The sequence below is a fragment of the Antedon mediterranea genome, chromosome 5 (assembly GCF_964355755.1).
Source record: "Antedon mediterranea chromosome 5, ecAntMedi1.1, whole genome shotgun sequence".
Lineage (NCBI taxonomy): Eukaryota > Metazoa > Echinodermata > Crinoidea > Comatulida > Antedonidae > Antedon > Antedon mediterranea.
Window position 1 is genome coordinate 27,835,099 of NC_092674.1, and position 13,201 is coordinate 27,848,299.

Consider the following 13,201-nt stretch of genomic DNA (forward strand, 5'->3'; position numbering starts at 1 on the left):
TCAAAGAAAGTCATTTTAATGTATACATTAAATTTGTAAATTCTTCATTTGTATTCACATTATATTGTGCTCGTCATTTTTTAACGTTTGTGTAATTAAAATTTTAAAAAATTTAGCTGTTTTATTTAGACGGTATTTTTGGCGGCGATTGCCTTCAATAGTTTCATTTTTTTTTAATCTAATCGACAAAACACATCATAATAACTTTTTCAAATATACTGTAAACAAAATGTAAACCAATAATTGCTTTATTTTTTGTAACTTCAAATTTGAATGAGACCTTTTTTCATGTACACTATTAAACATCCATTTGTTGATGAATAGCCAAGAAAACAAATGTGATATGATGTCAGCCTATCAATAATTTACCACCGCTTCCGCTGCTACTCAGTCTAGTCTAATTTAAAAGGGCACTTTAGCAAAAAGCTATTGAATTGTATTTGCTATCCACTGTGAGATTTATTCTAGTAGAATCCGCTAGTTATCTAGTATAGCTTTTTGCGAAAGTAGAGCTACGTCCATACCCCCAGTCTAAAGCCTTTTATTGGGCTGACGATGCACGAAATGTTAGAAGAGAGGGTGGAGAAAAATCCGGACAGAGAAATATTTGTTTTTGTCGGCGATAATGAACGAGTTACATTTGTTGAATAAAAGAAAAGGGTGAGAACCTTAATTAAATTTTAATGTACTTATACATACTGGAAATGCATCGCTTTGATCACTAATAAATGAATAGTAACATACGGTTATATCGTACTTTTATGAACGTTTGAAAAAAGTAAACCAATTAAAAAAAATATTAAATAATTATAATTTGTGCTGGTTTTTCTAAATAAAAGAAATTGTGGTTATTGAATTGTGTTTCTCGAGTTGGTTTGAATGTAAAATGTAAAAGCTTAACTAATATGTAGATTTCGTTCTATCATTTTCAGGTAATTGACTTAGCAGCCGGGTTCCTACTCAAACTTGGTCTTCGTCGTGGTGATCGTATAGCTGTTATAGGTGCTCACCACGTAGAATGGCCGATTATTACAGGTGCAGCGAGAGCAATAGGCGTCGGTGTGGTAGGTACCTCAGCATTAATTAAACACATTAAACACATCAACGTATACACACCTGATACGAGGATGAGGTTTCTATCTAGACTGTTGTCGAAAACATTTTAAATATAATTTCTACAACGTGATTGATGTGTAACCTTAGGCATACTAACAACAGTTCATTCGGACAAACACTGAGGAAATACTGTACTTCCTTTATGATTTGGTTTCATTATTTTATTATTATTGGACATACTCCTCATTAAACAAGTATGCTAAAAAAGTTTTTTGAACTTCATATTTTCGGAAATTTATGGACACATACAATTGCAATAGGAAAAAAATATAGGCGTGGTGACCGCCTGTTCCCACCATTACGTAAATTTATTCGCGCCAATCGAAAATTCTTGATCTGTGATTGGTTAAATATTTTGAAGAAATTCGCCCTAATGGAGAAGATGCTTACACATGTAAATGTCGATAATGGTAACGTTTATAATAAAATAATGATTTTATTTGGTTTATTCAATTAGTAAGATCAATTTAATTAGTATGCACCACCAGTAACATTGCAAACACTGTGGGAGATGAGCCAAGTAGCGCCACTTCTGTTCGGTACAACTTCAGTGTTTCCTTCACCAACCTACACATTCGAGACGTTTGTTCAGGCTGTCGAAGCCGAGAGGTAACATTATAAGTAATAGACATTCTAGCCTACATATCCATGTTACCATCGATAGACCTACCATACACTGTCGATGACCGCTGTCATCTAAATTGTTTTTTTAGATGCATGTTCTTCTCATTGAAGATTAGTGGTCTGGTTGATCTTGCGTATAATCCTATCTGTGATAGGTACGACCTGTCTTCATTGAAATCAGAAAATTAGTAGACATTATAGACATTTTAGTAATAAGAAAAATATATATTACTAGATGGTACCATCTAGGTCATGCCCACAGATGGTTCTGGAATACATAGTAATTTCAGCGTAAAAAACTGGCGATTTCAAATGTACGTACCGCATGACTATAAAACATTGTCGTTTACAGAAACAAATAAATAGACACAATGATTTATGTAGTCAACCAAAATTAGCACCCTGCGAATTACTTCCAAAAGAGAAACTTGTCACAAAATGAGTCCAAATGTTTGATTTGGACTAATTTAAACAAACCCAATTTGTGTCAGTGTATCTAACATTAGGGTTGAGGATGAGGATAGATACAAAGAGGAACAATTTTTAAATATATTCTTTATATTAAATTATTCTTTATATTTCTTTATTATTCACTAAGTAATTTTTTTATAGGCCTATAAATAATATACCACTAATAGAGTAAAACATTTAAAGAATTAATAACTGTTAAAATTGTCACTGTCATAGTCGATTGAAATAGTAAAGTACATGTAACGATACACCACTACGTCGTTTATATTTTTTGTAATTATTAATTAATACAAACGTAGCGAAGCAACCTTCAGTAATAAAGTATTATATTATTATGTGTTTATAATCTAAAAGTAGGGGCTACCCACACCCACAGTAACAACGTTTATTAGCAATTTGTTTTATTATATCACACACAATAAGACATTTGCGATTCAAATGGCGATCAAAAGTGGTAATACCTATTTACAGTATTGTATAGCATTACAATACTATTTATGTTTATTCTCCAAGGGCCCATAAATTTACCTACTTTTGTTAAAACTATGGAGGTATGCAAGCATGGTTAAACCAAATAATTTGCAATGTTCCATTCATTGCAAATCAATACATTTATATAAACGTATATTAAATCTATCAAAATAGCATTTTTTAAAGAAAATCGGCCTGTCTGCAAAATTATGATGCTGTACTCGAGCTGTTCAACAAGTTTTCAGCTATTAAAAACAATTATCGTAGGAGGAGATAGGAAAATGCGATGCATCCTCGTATTATTGTATTCGGGTATTATTCAAGATGGACATGCATTAGACAGTGTATAACACGATCGGAAAACACCCCTATTTGGGGCAAATAGTTGAACCTAAATTCGTTTTAATTGTCAGTAACTACTTATCGAACTCAATTTAATTAGTAAACAGGGTTACATCAGGTGGTTAAAATCAGTATCGAATGTACGAACCAACTTTATATACCATCGCGTAAACATTCTAGAAATAATGCGTGAATTTTGCCCTTACGTAAATTTATATATAGATTATAAATAAGAGTCAGTTTCTCTCTGTAAATGAATAAATGAATAGAATAATACCACACAACCAAATACAGTAGAGCTAGCAAAACAGAGTTGGAGGAGCAGAGTCTTCACATATGAAGTTGGCTCCAAATACGAAAAAGAAGAAGAAGAAGAAACACGACCCGAATGTCGATGTCAACGAAAAATGTGCTTTTCGGTAACATTGGTTCAACCAATAGCAACCTTTTACAATTATGCTGGTATCATAAATACTTATACAAAATACTATTGTATACTTTTAGTGTTACTTATTTCACTTATTGTCAAAATCGATACATGTAAGTATGTCTAGAATGGCATTGTCGAAAAAGAATAGCTACGTGCATGCCCCGGGTCTGAAGCCTTTTATTGGGCTGACAATGCACGAAATGTTGGAAGAGAGGGTGGAGAAAAATCCGGACAGAGAAATGCTTGTTTTTGTTGCCGATAATGAACGAGTTACTTTTGCTGACTTTAAGAAAAGGGTGAGAATGAGATATTGTTTGAATGGTTTTTTTTTTCTTGTGTAACTTTTATTATGTTCATTGGATGACATTGATGACAAGGATGTCGTTGGTAATGAGGATGGCGTTGATGACGAGGATGACGTTGATGGCGAGGATGTCGTTGGTGTAATGAGGATGGCGTTGGTGACGAGAATGACGGTTATGGCGAGGATGTCGTTGATGACGAGGATGTCGTTGATGGCGAGGATGACGTTGATGACGTTAATGTCGTTGATGACGAGGATGATGTTGAAGATGTTTAATAATAATAATGATCCATTTTTTCTAATCTAAGGTCATTATATTTGCATGCGTTGGTAACATGGCCTATGTTGGAGCAAGTAAATTGAGTCAAGTAGCGCCACTTCTTTTCGGTACAACTTCAGTGTTTCCTTCACCAAGCTACACATTTGAAAAGTTTGTTCAGGCCATCGAAGCAGAAAGGTAAAGTAAATATGCGTTTAATTAACATTAACAAGGATTTAAAACGTACAATGATTATCACTGCTTGCATCGATCGATATTAAATATGCGTCTCGATCTTTGCACGGTTTTCATTGGTATTACTGTAGGCCTACTGATCTTCTTTATTAGATGCCACTCCTTCTTGCTGATGATAGATGGTGTGGTTAATCTTGCGTATAATCCTATTTGTGACAAGTACGACCTGTCTTCATTGAAATTCGGTAATAACCAGTTTTAACTTCTATTTATATAAGTATAGTTATGAACATATTTAACATTATCTATCTTAGAAAATCGAGGGGTAAAAATAAATATGTTGTGGTGTTTTTTGTTGTTGTTAAAGGTGTGACCAGTGGTTCGCATATTCCGCCAGATGTTATTTTTGAGTTGAACAAAAAGTATGGATTTCGCTTGTTGGTGCGTATAAAGTAATCTACCTTTACATCGCGTAGCAAAACTCAGGTGCGTTAAATAATACCGGTGTGGGGACACTCCGAAGTTTTGCTAGGCGATGTGAAATTATACATGGCGTGAGGAGCATCAACAAAGATGAACTTGTATATGGCGCATTTGCCGTTATTTGTTTTCGACGAATGAAAGTTTTATTTTCACCCCAGAATTCTTATGGATCAACAGAAACCACCAGCGTCAGCTCAATGGCAGTGGATGACGGTCAAGAGGTTTGGAATACAACAGGTTGTACCTTACCCAATATTGAAGTAAGGCCAACTTATCTTTGTCACAACTTGTGTCATATCATTATGTTTTTAAACACTAACAAAGGGGAAATACTAGACGGTAAATGGACAACCAACATAAATGAATGAACAAAAATGAGCTATGAGAAGTGTGTGAGAAAGGCACAGCTGAGGAAAGAATGGAAATTCATGACAGCCAATCTGTTTCCTTCGAGCGGAGGACACCGACAGGTGAACAATGATTGTTTAAAATCCAACATTTTTCAGCTTCAAGTAGTTGATGACGAAGGATATCCCGTAGAAGTGGGAGAAAAAAGAGAAATATGGATACGAAGTCCGGTTGCGTTCAGAGGTTACTATGGTAATATTGAGAAAACAAAACAGACGATCACCGAAAACGGATGGATTAAAACGGGGTACTATCACAACTTTTACTATTATTTATTATAACTTTCAGCTCTTCGGGCCCTGTGGCGGAACTAACAGTAGACATTTTTTACACAATAATTTAATCTACTTATTATAGGCCTTTGGAAATACATGAAATTACAATGTTATGTATTGTAAATTGTCAAAACCTACTTAAGTTAATTATTAAGCAAACTTTAGACAGAATGTGCTGTAGGCATATACGCCTAAAACAATTAAAAGAATTGTGCATGTATATTATATTTTTCAGAGATATTGGTAAGCTAAGTGCAGATGGCTACCTGACAATGCTTGGTAGAATTAAGGTACATAGACATATACATGTATAGTATTATCGTTTCAATTTAAGGCAAGTTCCATATTTTACCAGTAAGAAGCTGCAAAGTGATGACGTCATGGTCCACACGGCAAATACAGAAACTCGGCAATTACACACATTTTACACGCGTGACAACCGCGGGTTATGATACATGATATGTATTCAGTACTGTACATTGACTAACAGTAATATTTTCATTATCAGGAAATAATTATCAGAAACGGTTTCAACATCCATCCGTCAGAAGTGGAAAGTTTAGTAATAACCCATCCAGCCGTAAACATTGCGCAGGTAAATGATTGGTTCCAAAAGACGCAACACAAGGACGTAACGCAACGCAAGTGAATTGACCAATCACAAGCGATGGCTTATTCGCTTGTGATTGCTAACTGTCTATAACTTCGCTTGTCATTGGTTAAAACGCTTGCGTTGCGTTTACGTCCTTGCGTTACGTTCTAGTGGGAACCAAGCTTTAGTTGACCAATCACAAGAGCGATGTATTATTCGAACTGTTGTTGGTCGAGTCTACACACTTGCGTTACGTTCTAGAGAAGTGATAACGTTATTCATGTTTATGCACATACAGTATACCAATAATGTTCTCCAAAGCGTGGGATGATTCTTCCGGGCTTTGGAGAACAAACCAAATGTTGCAATATTGGGTTTGTATACATTGTAATAGTTTTTTTCTTACACAGGTTATACCAATTCTAGATTACAGAGTCGGTGAAGATGTATGTGCATGTGTTACGTACGTATTATTTGAATTCCAACTAAAACTGAAATTCTTTTATATAATGAAATAAATATATATAATTATTTTACATTATTTTCAACAGTTTTGCATGATTATGAATTCTTTTAAAAAAGAAAACTGAATTTTATTTCAGATTAAATGAAGGTTTCAATGTCACCGAAGAAGAATTGAAAACGTTCTTTGAAGGAAAGGTATAAAGCATAAAGTTTACATTAAATAAACACAAGAAATCAATATTATTTGAAATTCAATTATTTTCTTTCAATACAATCACGAAAAATGTCGTCTGGTTTCAAAGCAATATTGTATACAAAATTTATCTTTTGATAAACCAATTATCAAGTACTTACTTCCTACGTTTCGACTATTTTCAATAGCCTTCTAATCTTCAGTCATTCGTCAGGCTCGGTGATTCGCGCCATCACTTGCCTGATGTTCAGCTTTCAGTACAATACTTGATAATTGGTTTATCGAAATATAAATGTGTATACAAAATTTGAACTTATTAAATTTGACGATAATTTTCGAAATTTGTTTTTTTTTCAGATGTCGGATTTAATCCAGCCATCTTACTTTCTCATCTTTGACTCTTTCCCAGCTGGCGCTTCAGGAAAGGTAATGTTATGGCATACACATGTTCTAAAGGCTTAGCAAATACAAATATACTTTAAACTTAAAGATATATCTGGAAATTCGATAATAGATCAATAACTATATTTATTATTTATCACCATTGTAATAATATAAACGCATTCCCCGTAATTTTGTAGTAGTAAGACTACAATTAGACCACGTCAGCTTTGATCATAGAACATTAACTAATGTAATTTAAAATCACAAAATCATGTTGTTTTTACAGGTGGATCGTAAGAAGCTACAAGAGATGGCTATTGGTCGAATTAAATTACCAGAAATGCCTTATGAAAAATAGGTCGTTATACATTAGTTCATTTAAATGTTTTTAGATTGATAATTATATTTAACGAAATACACAATAAATTGATAATGTTATTCGGATGTAGCGCGTAGTATGTTACCGTATTCGAAAATAATGGAAGTTTCGCCCCGGTGTTGTGTTGATCTGAGTAACCGCTTCACTGGTGGCCGTGGAGTGGAAGTTAAGTTAGGCTTTAGGATGTTAGTTAATATGTTAGTGTTCCTTTAATTGGTTCTATTGTCTGGTTATCGATTCTTATTCAGAAAAAAAAAACAATACTAGCTAAGTTCTACCTCGTTGTTAAAATGACTAATATTATCATATGGTATATTGACATTTACATTCTATTTTGGTAGCCTACTACCTGTATATTTAATCAAATAAAGTCATTTGATGTATAAATTCTTCATTTGTATTCACAAACAGATACGTTCCATTCTTTATTTCATATTGTCTTATATTTTGCTCGTCATTTTTTAACGTTTGTGTAAATTCATTTTAAAACAGTTTTAGCTGATTTATATAGACGGTATTTTTGGCGGCGATTGCCTTCCATAGTTTTTTTGTTTTTGTTTAAATCTATTAGACAGAATACATTTATGTGAACTTTTCTGATTTGTCAGTCTATCAATAATTTACCATCGCTTCCGCTGCTGCTCAGTCTAGTCTATTTTAAAAGGGCACTTTAGCAAAAAGCTAATTGCTATCCACTGTGAGATTTATCCTTGTAGAATCCGCTATAGTTATCTAGTATGGCTTTTTTGCGAAACAAGAGCTACGTCCATATCCCCAGTCTGAAGCCTTTTATCGGGCTAACAATGCACGAAATGTTGGAAGAGAGGTTGAAGAAAAATCCGGACAGAGAAATGCCTGTTTTTGTCGGTGATAATGAACGAGTTACATTTGCTGAATACAAGAAAAGGGTGAGTTAATAAAATATTAATGTACTTATACATACTGGAAATATTGTGAAAGGCGTCGCTTTGATCACTAACAAATGAATAGTAACATCATACTTTCTTTATAATATGAACGATATGTAATGTTTTGTTTGAAATAAGTAAACCAATTTAAAAAACAAATAGTATGCTGGTTTTTCTAAATAGAAGAAATTGTGTGGTTATTGAATTTCTCGAGTTGGTTTGACTGTAAAATGTAAACGCTTAACTAATATGTATATTTCGTTCTATCTTTTCAGGTAATTGACTTAGCAGCCGGGTTCCTACTCAAACTTGGTCTTCGTCGCGGTGATCGTATAGCTGTTATAGGCGCTAACCACATAGAATGGCCACTTATTACAGGTGCAGCGAGAGCAATAGGCGTCGGTGTGGTAGGTACCTCAGCATTAATTAAACACATCGACAAATACACACCTCCTGATATGAGGATGAGGTTTTTTCCTGACTGTCGAAAACATTCTAAATATTTAAATTTCTATAACGTGATTGATGTATAACCTTAGGCCTACTAATAAGAGTTCATTCGGACAAACACTGAGAAAGTACTGTACTTCCTTTATGATTTGGTTTCATTATTTTTTTTTCACGCTAATCTGCTTATTGGTCATACTCCTCAAACTTTTAAGAAAATAATGAAACAGGTATGAATTATTTATCATATTTCATCAAGTTTCCAATTGGTATTGTATTATAATAAATTCATACAGTAATTTTAAAACTTGCGTCTCGAATTGAATTTATCATAATAAACCGTTATCCGGCGCTAATTCTCTTAGTGTTCTACAGTTTCTTCCATTCTAGGCTATTACATATGTTGATAAATGGGAATAAAAGGGCATTATGATAGGCCTAGGTACAGTAGAAGTAAATAATTGGCTCACTAGGACATAAAAGCCTATTATTTAATTCGCAAAACGAATCCCTACTGCAGGTATCGTGCAAAGTGCTGTTCATAACCCGTAGCCCTGACACACTTTACCAAATGTTTTGTGAAATGATTCCAGAATTAAGTGAAAGTATTCCAGGTGACCTGAATTCAAAACAGTGAGTATTGGACAATTAGAATGTCAATTAGGTAATGGATCATTAATTATGGCATGTAGGGAAGCTTGATAAAACACCTTTTAAATACTGTAATGTTTTTAGGTTACCTAACTTGAAGAAAGTCATAGCCACCGGTTCAAATTGTAAACGGTAAGTAATATTAACAAGTCTGTATGTAAAAATAGAACTTAAAATGTTTTGATCTAACAAAAGTATACGTGTCTGTTTTGTAATGTAAAATGTATTATTTTTTTCAGTGGAATGTTGAATCTCGATGATCTATTTCTGGATGTGAGGAGGAGGTAGCAAAAGTGACAATGAGAGTGACAATTGATGACGTCTGTTACTTTAGTATGACATCGGTACAAAATATTACATTAAACTTATTACAAATTAACGATTTAAATATACCTATAGCAGCCATAAGCAACTATTTGCATTTTATTAAATTAATTGTCATGTGATGGAAGTCATGGAAGGTATTTTGAGCGCCAAGAGCGAGTCTTACTCTGTGAGTTTATGGGAGTTCTTTTATTTCAACAGGGAACAACTGGATCACTGAAATTGGTACCGTATACTCATTTCCAAATACTCAATGGAACCGTCTTTGCACCAGATCAATTTGACAAAAAACAAGTATGCTAAAACGTATTTGAACTTGTTTTCTGAATTGTATGGACACAATTTAGACGACGCCACGTATATACAAAATATGGCCGTGGTAACCGCTTGTTTTCCCCTTTTACGTGAATTTTTTTGCGTCAATCGAAAATTCCTGATCTGTGATTGGTTGCATATTTTGAAGAAATTCGTTGTCGCCCTAGTGACTGACGATAATGGTAACGTTTATAATTAATATTTAATGATTTTATTTATTTATTCATTTCGTAAGATCAATAAATTAGTATGTAGCAGTAACATGGCAAACACTATGGCAACGCAGATGAGCCAAGTAGCGCCGCTTCTGTTCGGTACAACTTCAGTGTTTCCTTCACCAACCTACACATTCGAGACGTTTGTTCAGGCTATCGAAGCTGAGAGGTAACATTATAAGTAATAGACATTCTAGCCTACATATCCATGTTACCATCGATAGACCTACCATACACTGTCGATGACCGCTGTCATCTAAATTGTTTTTTAGATGCATGTTCTTCTCATTGAAGATTAGTGGTCTGGTTGATCTTGCGTATAATCCTATCTGTGATAGGTACGACCTGTCTTCATTGAAATCAGGTAAATTAGTATACATTATAGTTATTTTAGTAGGTACATATTAAACGTAATATGCTGCAGAGAATTACTAATATTTAAACATTTTTTAATTAGGTTTTGTTTGTGGTTCCCCCATCCCGCCAGATGTTATTTTAGAGTTGAACAAAAGGCGTGGAATTCTTACGTTGGTATGTAAACTGTCTGCGAATGCCTATAAACCTTCTGAAGTTTTAATAGTCATAGCGAAAAATTACATTCGTTTTTTTTCTCTAGAATCTTTATGGATCAACAGAAATCCCTAGAGTCAGCTCGATGACAGTAAATGATGGTTCAGAGGTTTGGAATACAACAGGTCGCATCTTACCACATGTTGAGGTAATGCCATATTGATCTTATCTTTAGTCGTAACTTGTGTGCTCCTATTCCGACATCATACACTTTTCAAATCCAACTTTTTCTTTTCAGCTTCAAATAGTTGATGAATATGGATGCCCTGTAGACATCGAAGAAAGAGGAGAGGTATGGGTACGAAGTCCGTTTGCGTTCGGAGGTTACTATGGTGATATTGAGAAAACAAAGCAGATGATCACTGAAAATGGGTGGATTAAAATGGGGTAATATCACAACTTTTCCTATTATCTATTAAAGTTTATATTGAGTAAATTATATACCAAGATATAACACATTTTGTTTGCTTTTTTTTAGCGATGTTGGTAAGCTAAGTACAGATGGCTACCTGACAATAGTTGGTCGAATTAAGGTACTGATATAAAATGTGGGCCTACTACAGTTTAATACAATGTTGTTCTCGTTACCAAGTTAAAATATTATTTTCAGGATATAATTATAAGAAGAGGTGTCAATGTACATCCTTCAGAAGTGGAAAGTATAGTAACAACTCATCCAGCCGTAAACATTGCGCAGGTAAGTGTATGCCTAAAACTAATCAAATCCATTTTTTCTCCATTTCTTTACAAAATTAAATGTATTACTGCTTAAATAGTTGTATTTTGAAAGGAAAGGCGATTTTTCTTACAGGTTTTACCAGTACCAGATTACAGAATCGGTGAAGATGTTTGTGCATGTGTTACGTAAGTTTGTTTTTATTTATCCCAAAACTAAAAATAACTTATAAATAAAAAAAACATACATTATTTTATAATCTATAAGTATTTTATATTTTAACAAAATTGCATTTTGTTTTTCAGATTAAACGAAGGTTTCAATGTAACCGAAAAAAAACTGAAAACTTTCTTTGAAGGAAAGGTACCGTATCAACTTCAAGTTATCAAAATAATAAACACACAACAAATAAAACTCATTTGTTGGTTCTTGTGAATGAAACAATTTCATTTCCGAAACTTCCTTTTGTTTTTTATGTTCGACAATCTTATTTTTAAAATTCTTTCTGTTTCAGATGTCAGATTTAATTCAGCCGTCTTGCTTTTTAATTTTTCACTCCTTCCCATTTAGTGCTTCAGGAAAGGTAATGTCATATGGTTTGTTTTGTTAATACTTGTGTAGTAGATAAATTGATAATAGATCAATCGATAGTAGATCAATCGATAATAGATTAATCGATAATAGATAAATTGATAATTGATCAATTGATAATAGATCAATCGATAATAGATCAATTGATAATAGATCAACCGATGGTAGATCAATCGATAATAGATCAATTGATAATAGATTAATCGATGGTAGATCAATCGATAATAGATCAATTGATAATAGATCAATCGATGGTAGATCAATCGATAATAGATCAATTGATAATAGATCAATCGATGGTAGATCAATTCATAATAAATCAATCGATGATATATCTATAATAATAATAATAACAGGGTTTTTATAGCGCACATACCACTCAAGAGTGCTCAAGGCGCATTCCAAAAAATAAAAGCAAATCATACAAATGCCTGACAAATAAAATGCAATTTCTTTGGAGGGTCCCCATCCGTTCTCGTTCTGTCGCGGTCCCGATAATAGATCAATTGATAATAGATCATTTGATAGTAGATCAATTGATAATAGATCAATCGATAATAGATCAATCGATAGTTGATCAATTTATAATACATCAATCGATAATAGATCAATCGATATATAAATTGCGTCACCACCTTTAGGCCTATAATACATATTAGGTGTTTGCAAAGTACTAATTCAATTTTACTCTCTCCACAATTACAAGCTCCCTATATTAAAGTACAATATTAAAAAGATGATATTTGAAACATATTGCTAGCTACTATTGCTACTGCACAATGGAGTTGTAAATATTTTGCTTAATCTCACTTTGTTTTTTTCTTTTTCTGTCTCAAAATGTCATTTCTTTGTTATGTAATGCGTCCGTCTATGTTTTATGTTTAGACTACAGAGACAAGCCACTTTGGCTTCTGTGTATCTAACTCATAACACTGTTAAATGTTAAATAAATGTTGTTATTAGTAAAAAAAAAAGTTGATAAAAACAAATATGTCATGATTATCATTTCCAGGTGGATCGTAAGAAGCTGCAAGAGTTGGCTATTGGTCGAATTAAATTACCAGACACGCCTTATGCCGAATAAAGTGTTAAGTGAAGAGCCGCACCGCATTA

The 13,201-nt window shown here is 33.4% G+C and overlaps 2 protein-coding genes and 1 long non-coding RNA gene across 4 annotated transcripts; all 3 read left to right on the forward strand.

Annotated features, from left to right (window-relative positions):
• The first annotated feature begins 1,041 nt into the window (after positions 1-1,041).
• On the forward strand, positions 1,042-4,595 carry LOC140048532 (uncharacterized). Of its 2 annotated transcripts, XR_011845085.1 has the most exons (4): positions 1,042-1,064; positions 4,067-4,215; positions 4,366-4,457; positions 4,580-4,595. It is a non-coding gene; the product is annotated as an uncharacterized lncRNA (long non-coding RNA). The 2 variants fall into 2 exon arrangements; XR_011845083.1 differs by lacking the exon at positions 1,042-1,064 and having other exon boundaries at positions 3,848-4,215.
• Positions 4,596-4,878: 283 nt separating this feature from the next.
• Positions 4,879-7,712, forward strand: LOC140049626 (medium-chain acyl-CoA ligase ACSF2, mitochondrial-like). Its single transcript, XM_072094563.1, has 7 exons — positions 4,879-5,350; positions 5,614-5,668; positions 5,887-5,973; positions 6,381-6,433; positions 6,573-6,630; positions 6,986-7,054; positions 7,299-7,712. The coding sequence occupies exons 1-7, from the start codon at positions 5,070-5,072 to the stop codon at positions 7,368-7,370; spliced, it is 675 nt and encodes a 224-aa protein (XP_071950664.1). The 5' UTR covers positions 4,879-5,069; the 3' UTR covers positions 7,371-7,712.
• A 3,194-nt stretch (positions 7,713-10,906) lies between these two features.
• LOC140049885 (medium-chain acyl-CoA ligase ACSF2, mitochondrial-like) lies at positions 10,907-13,201 on the forward strand. Its single transcript, XM_072094838.1, has 8 exons — positions 10,907-10,969; positions 11,060-11,208; positions 11,300-11,354; positions 11,432-11,518; positions 11,633-11,685; positions 11,803-11,860; positions 12,012-12,080; positions 13,101-13,201. Exons 1-8 carry the CDS (start codon positions 10,907-10,909, stop codon positions 13,170-13,172), a joined length of 606 nt encoding a protein of 201 aa, XP_071950939.1. The 3' UTR covers positions 13,173-13,201.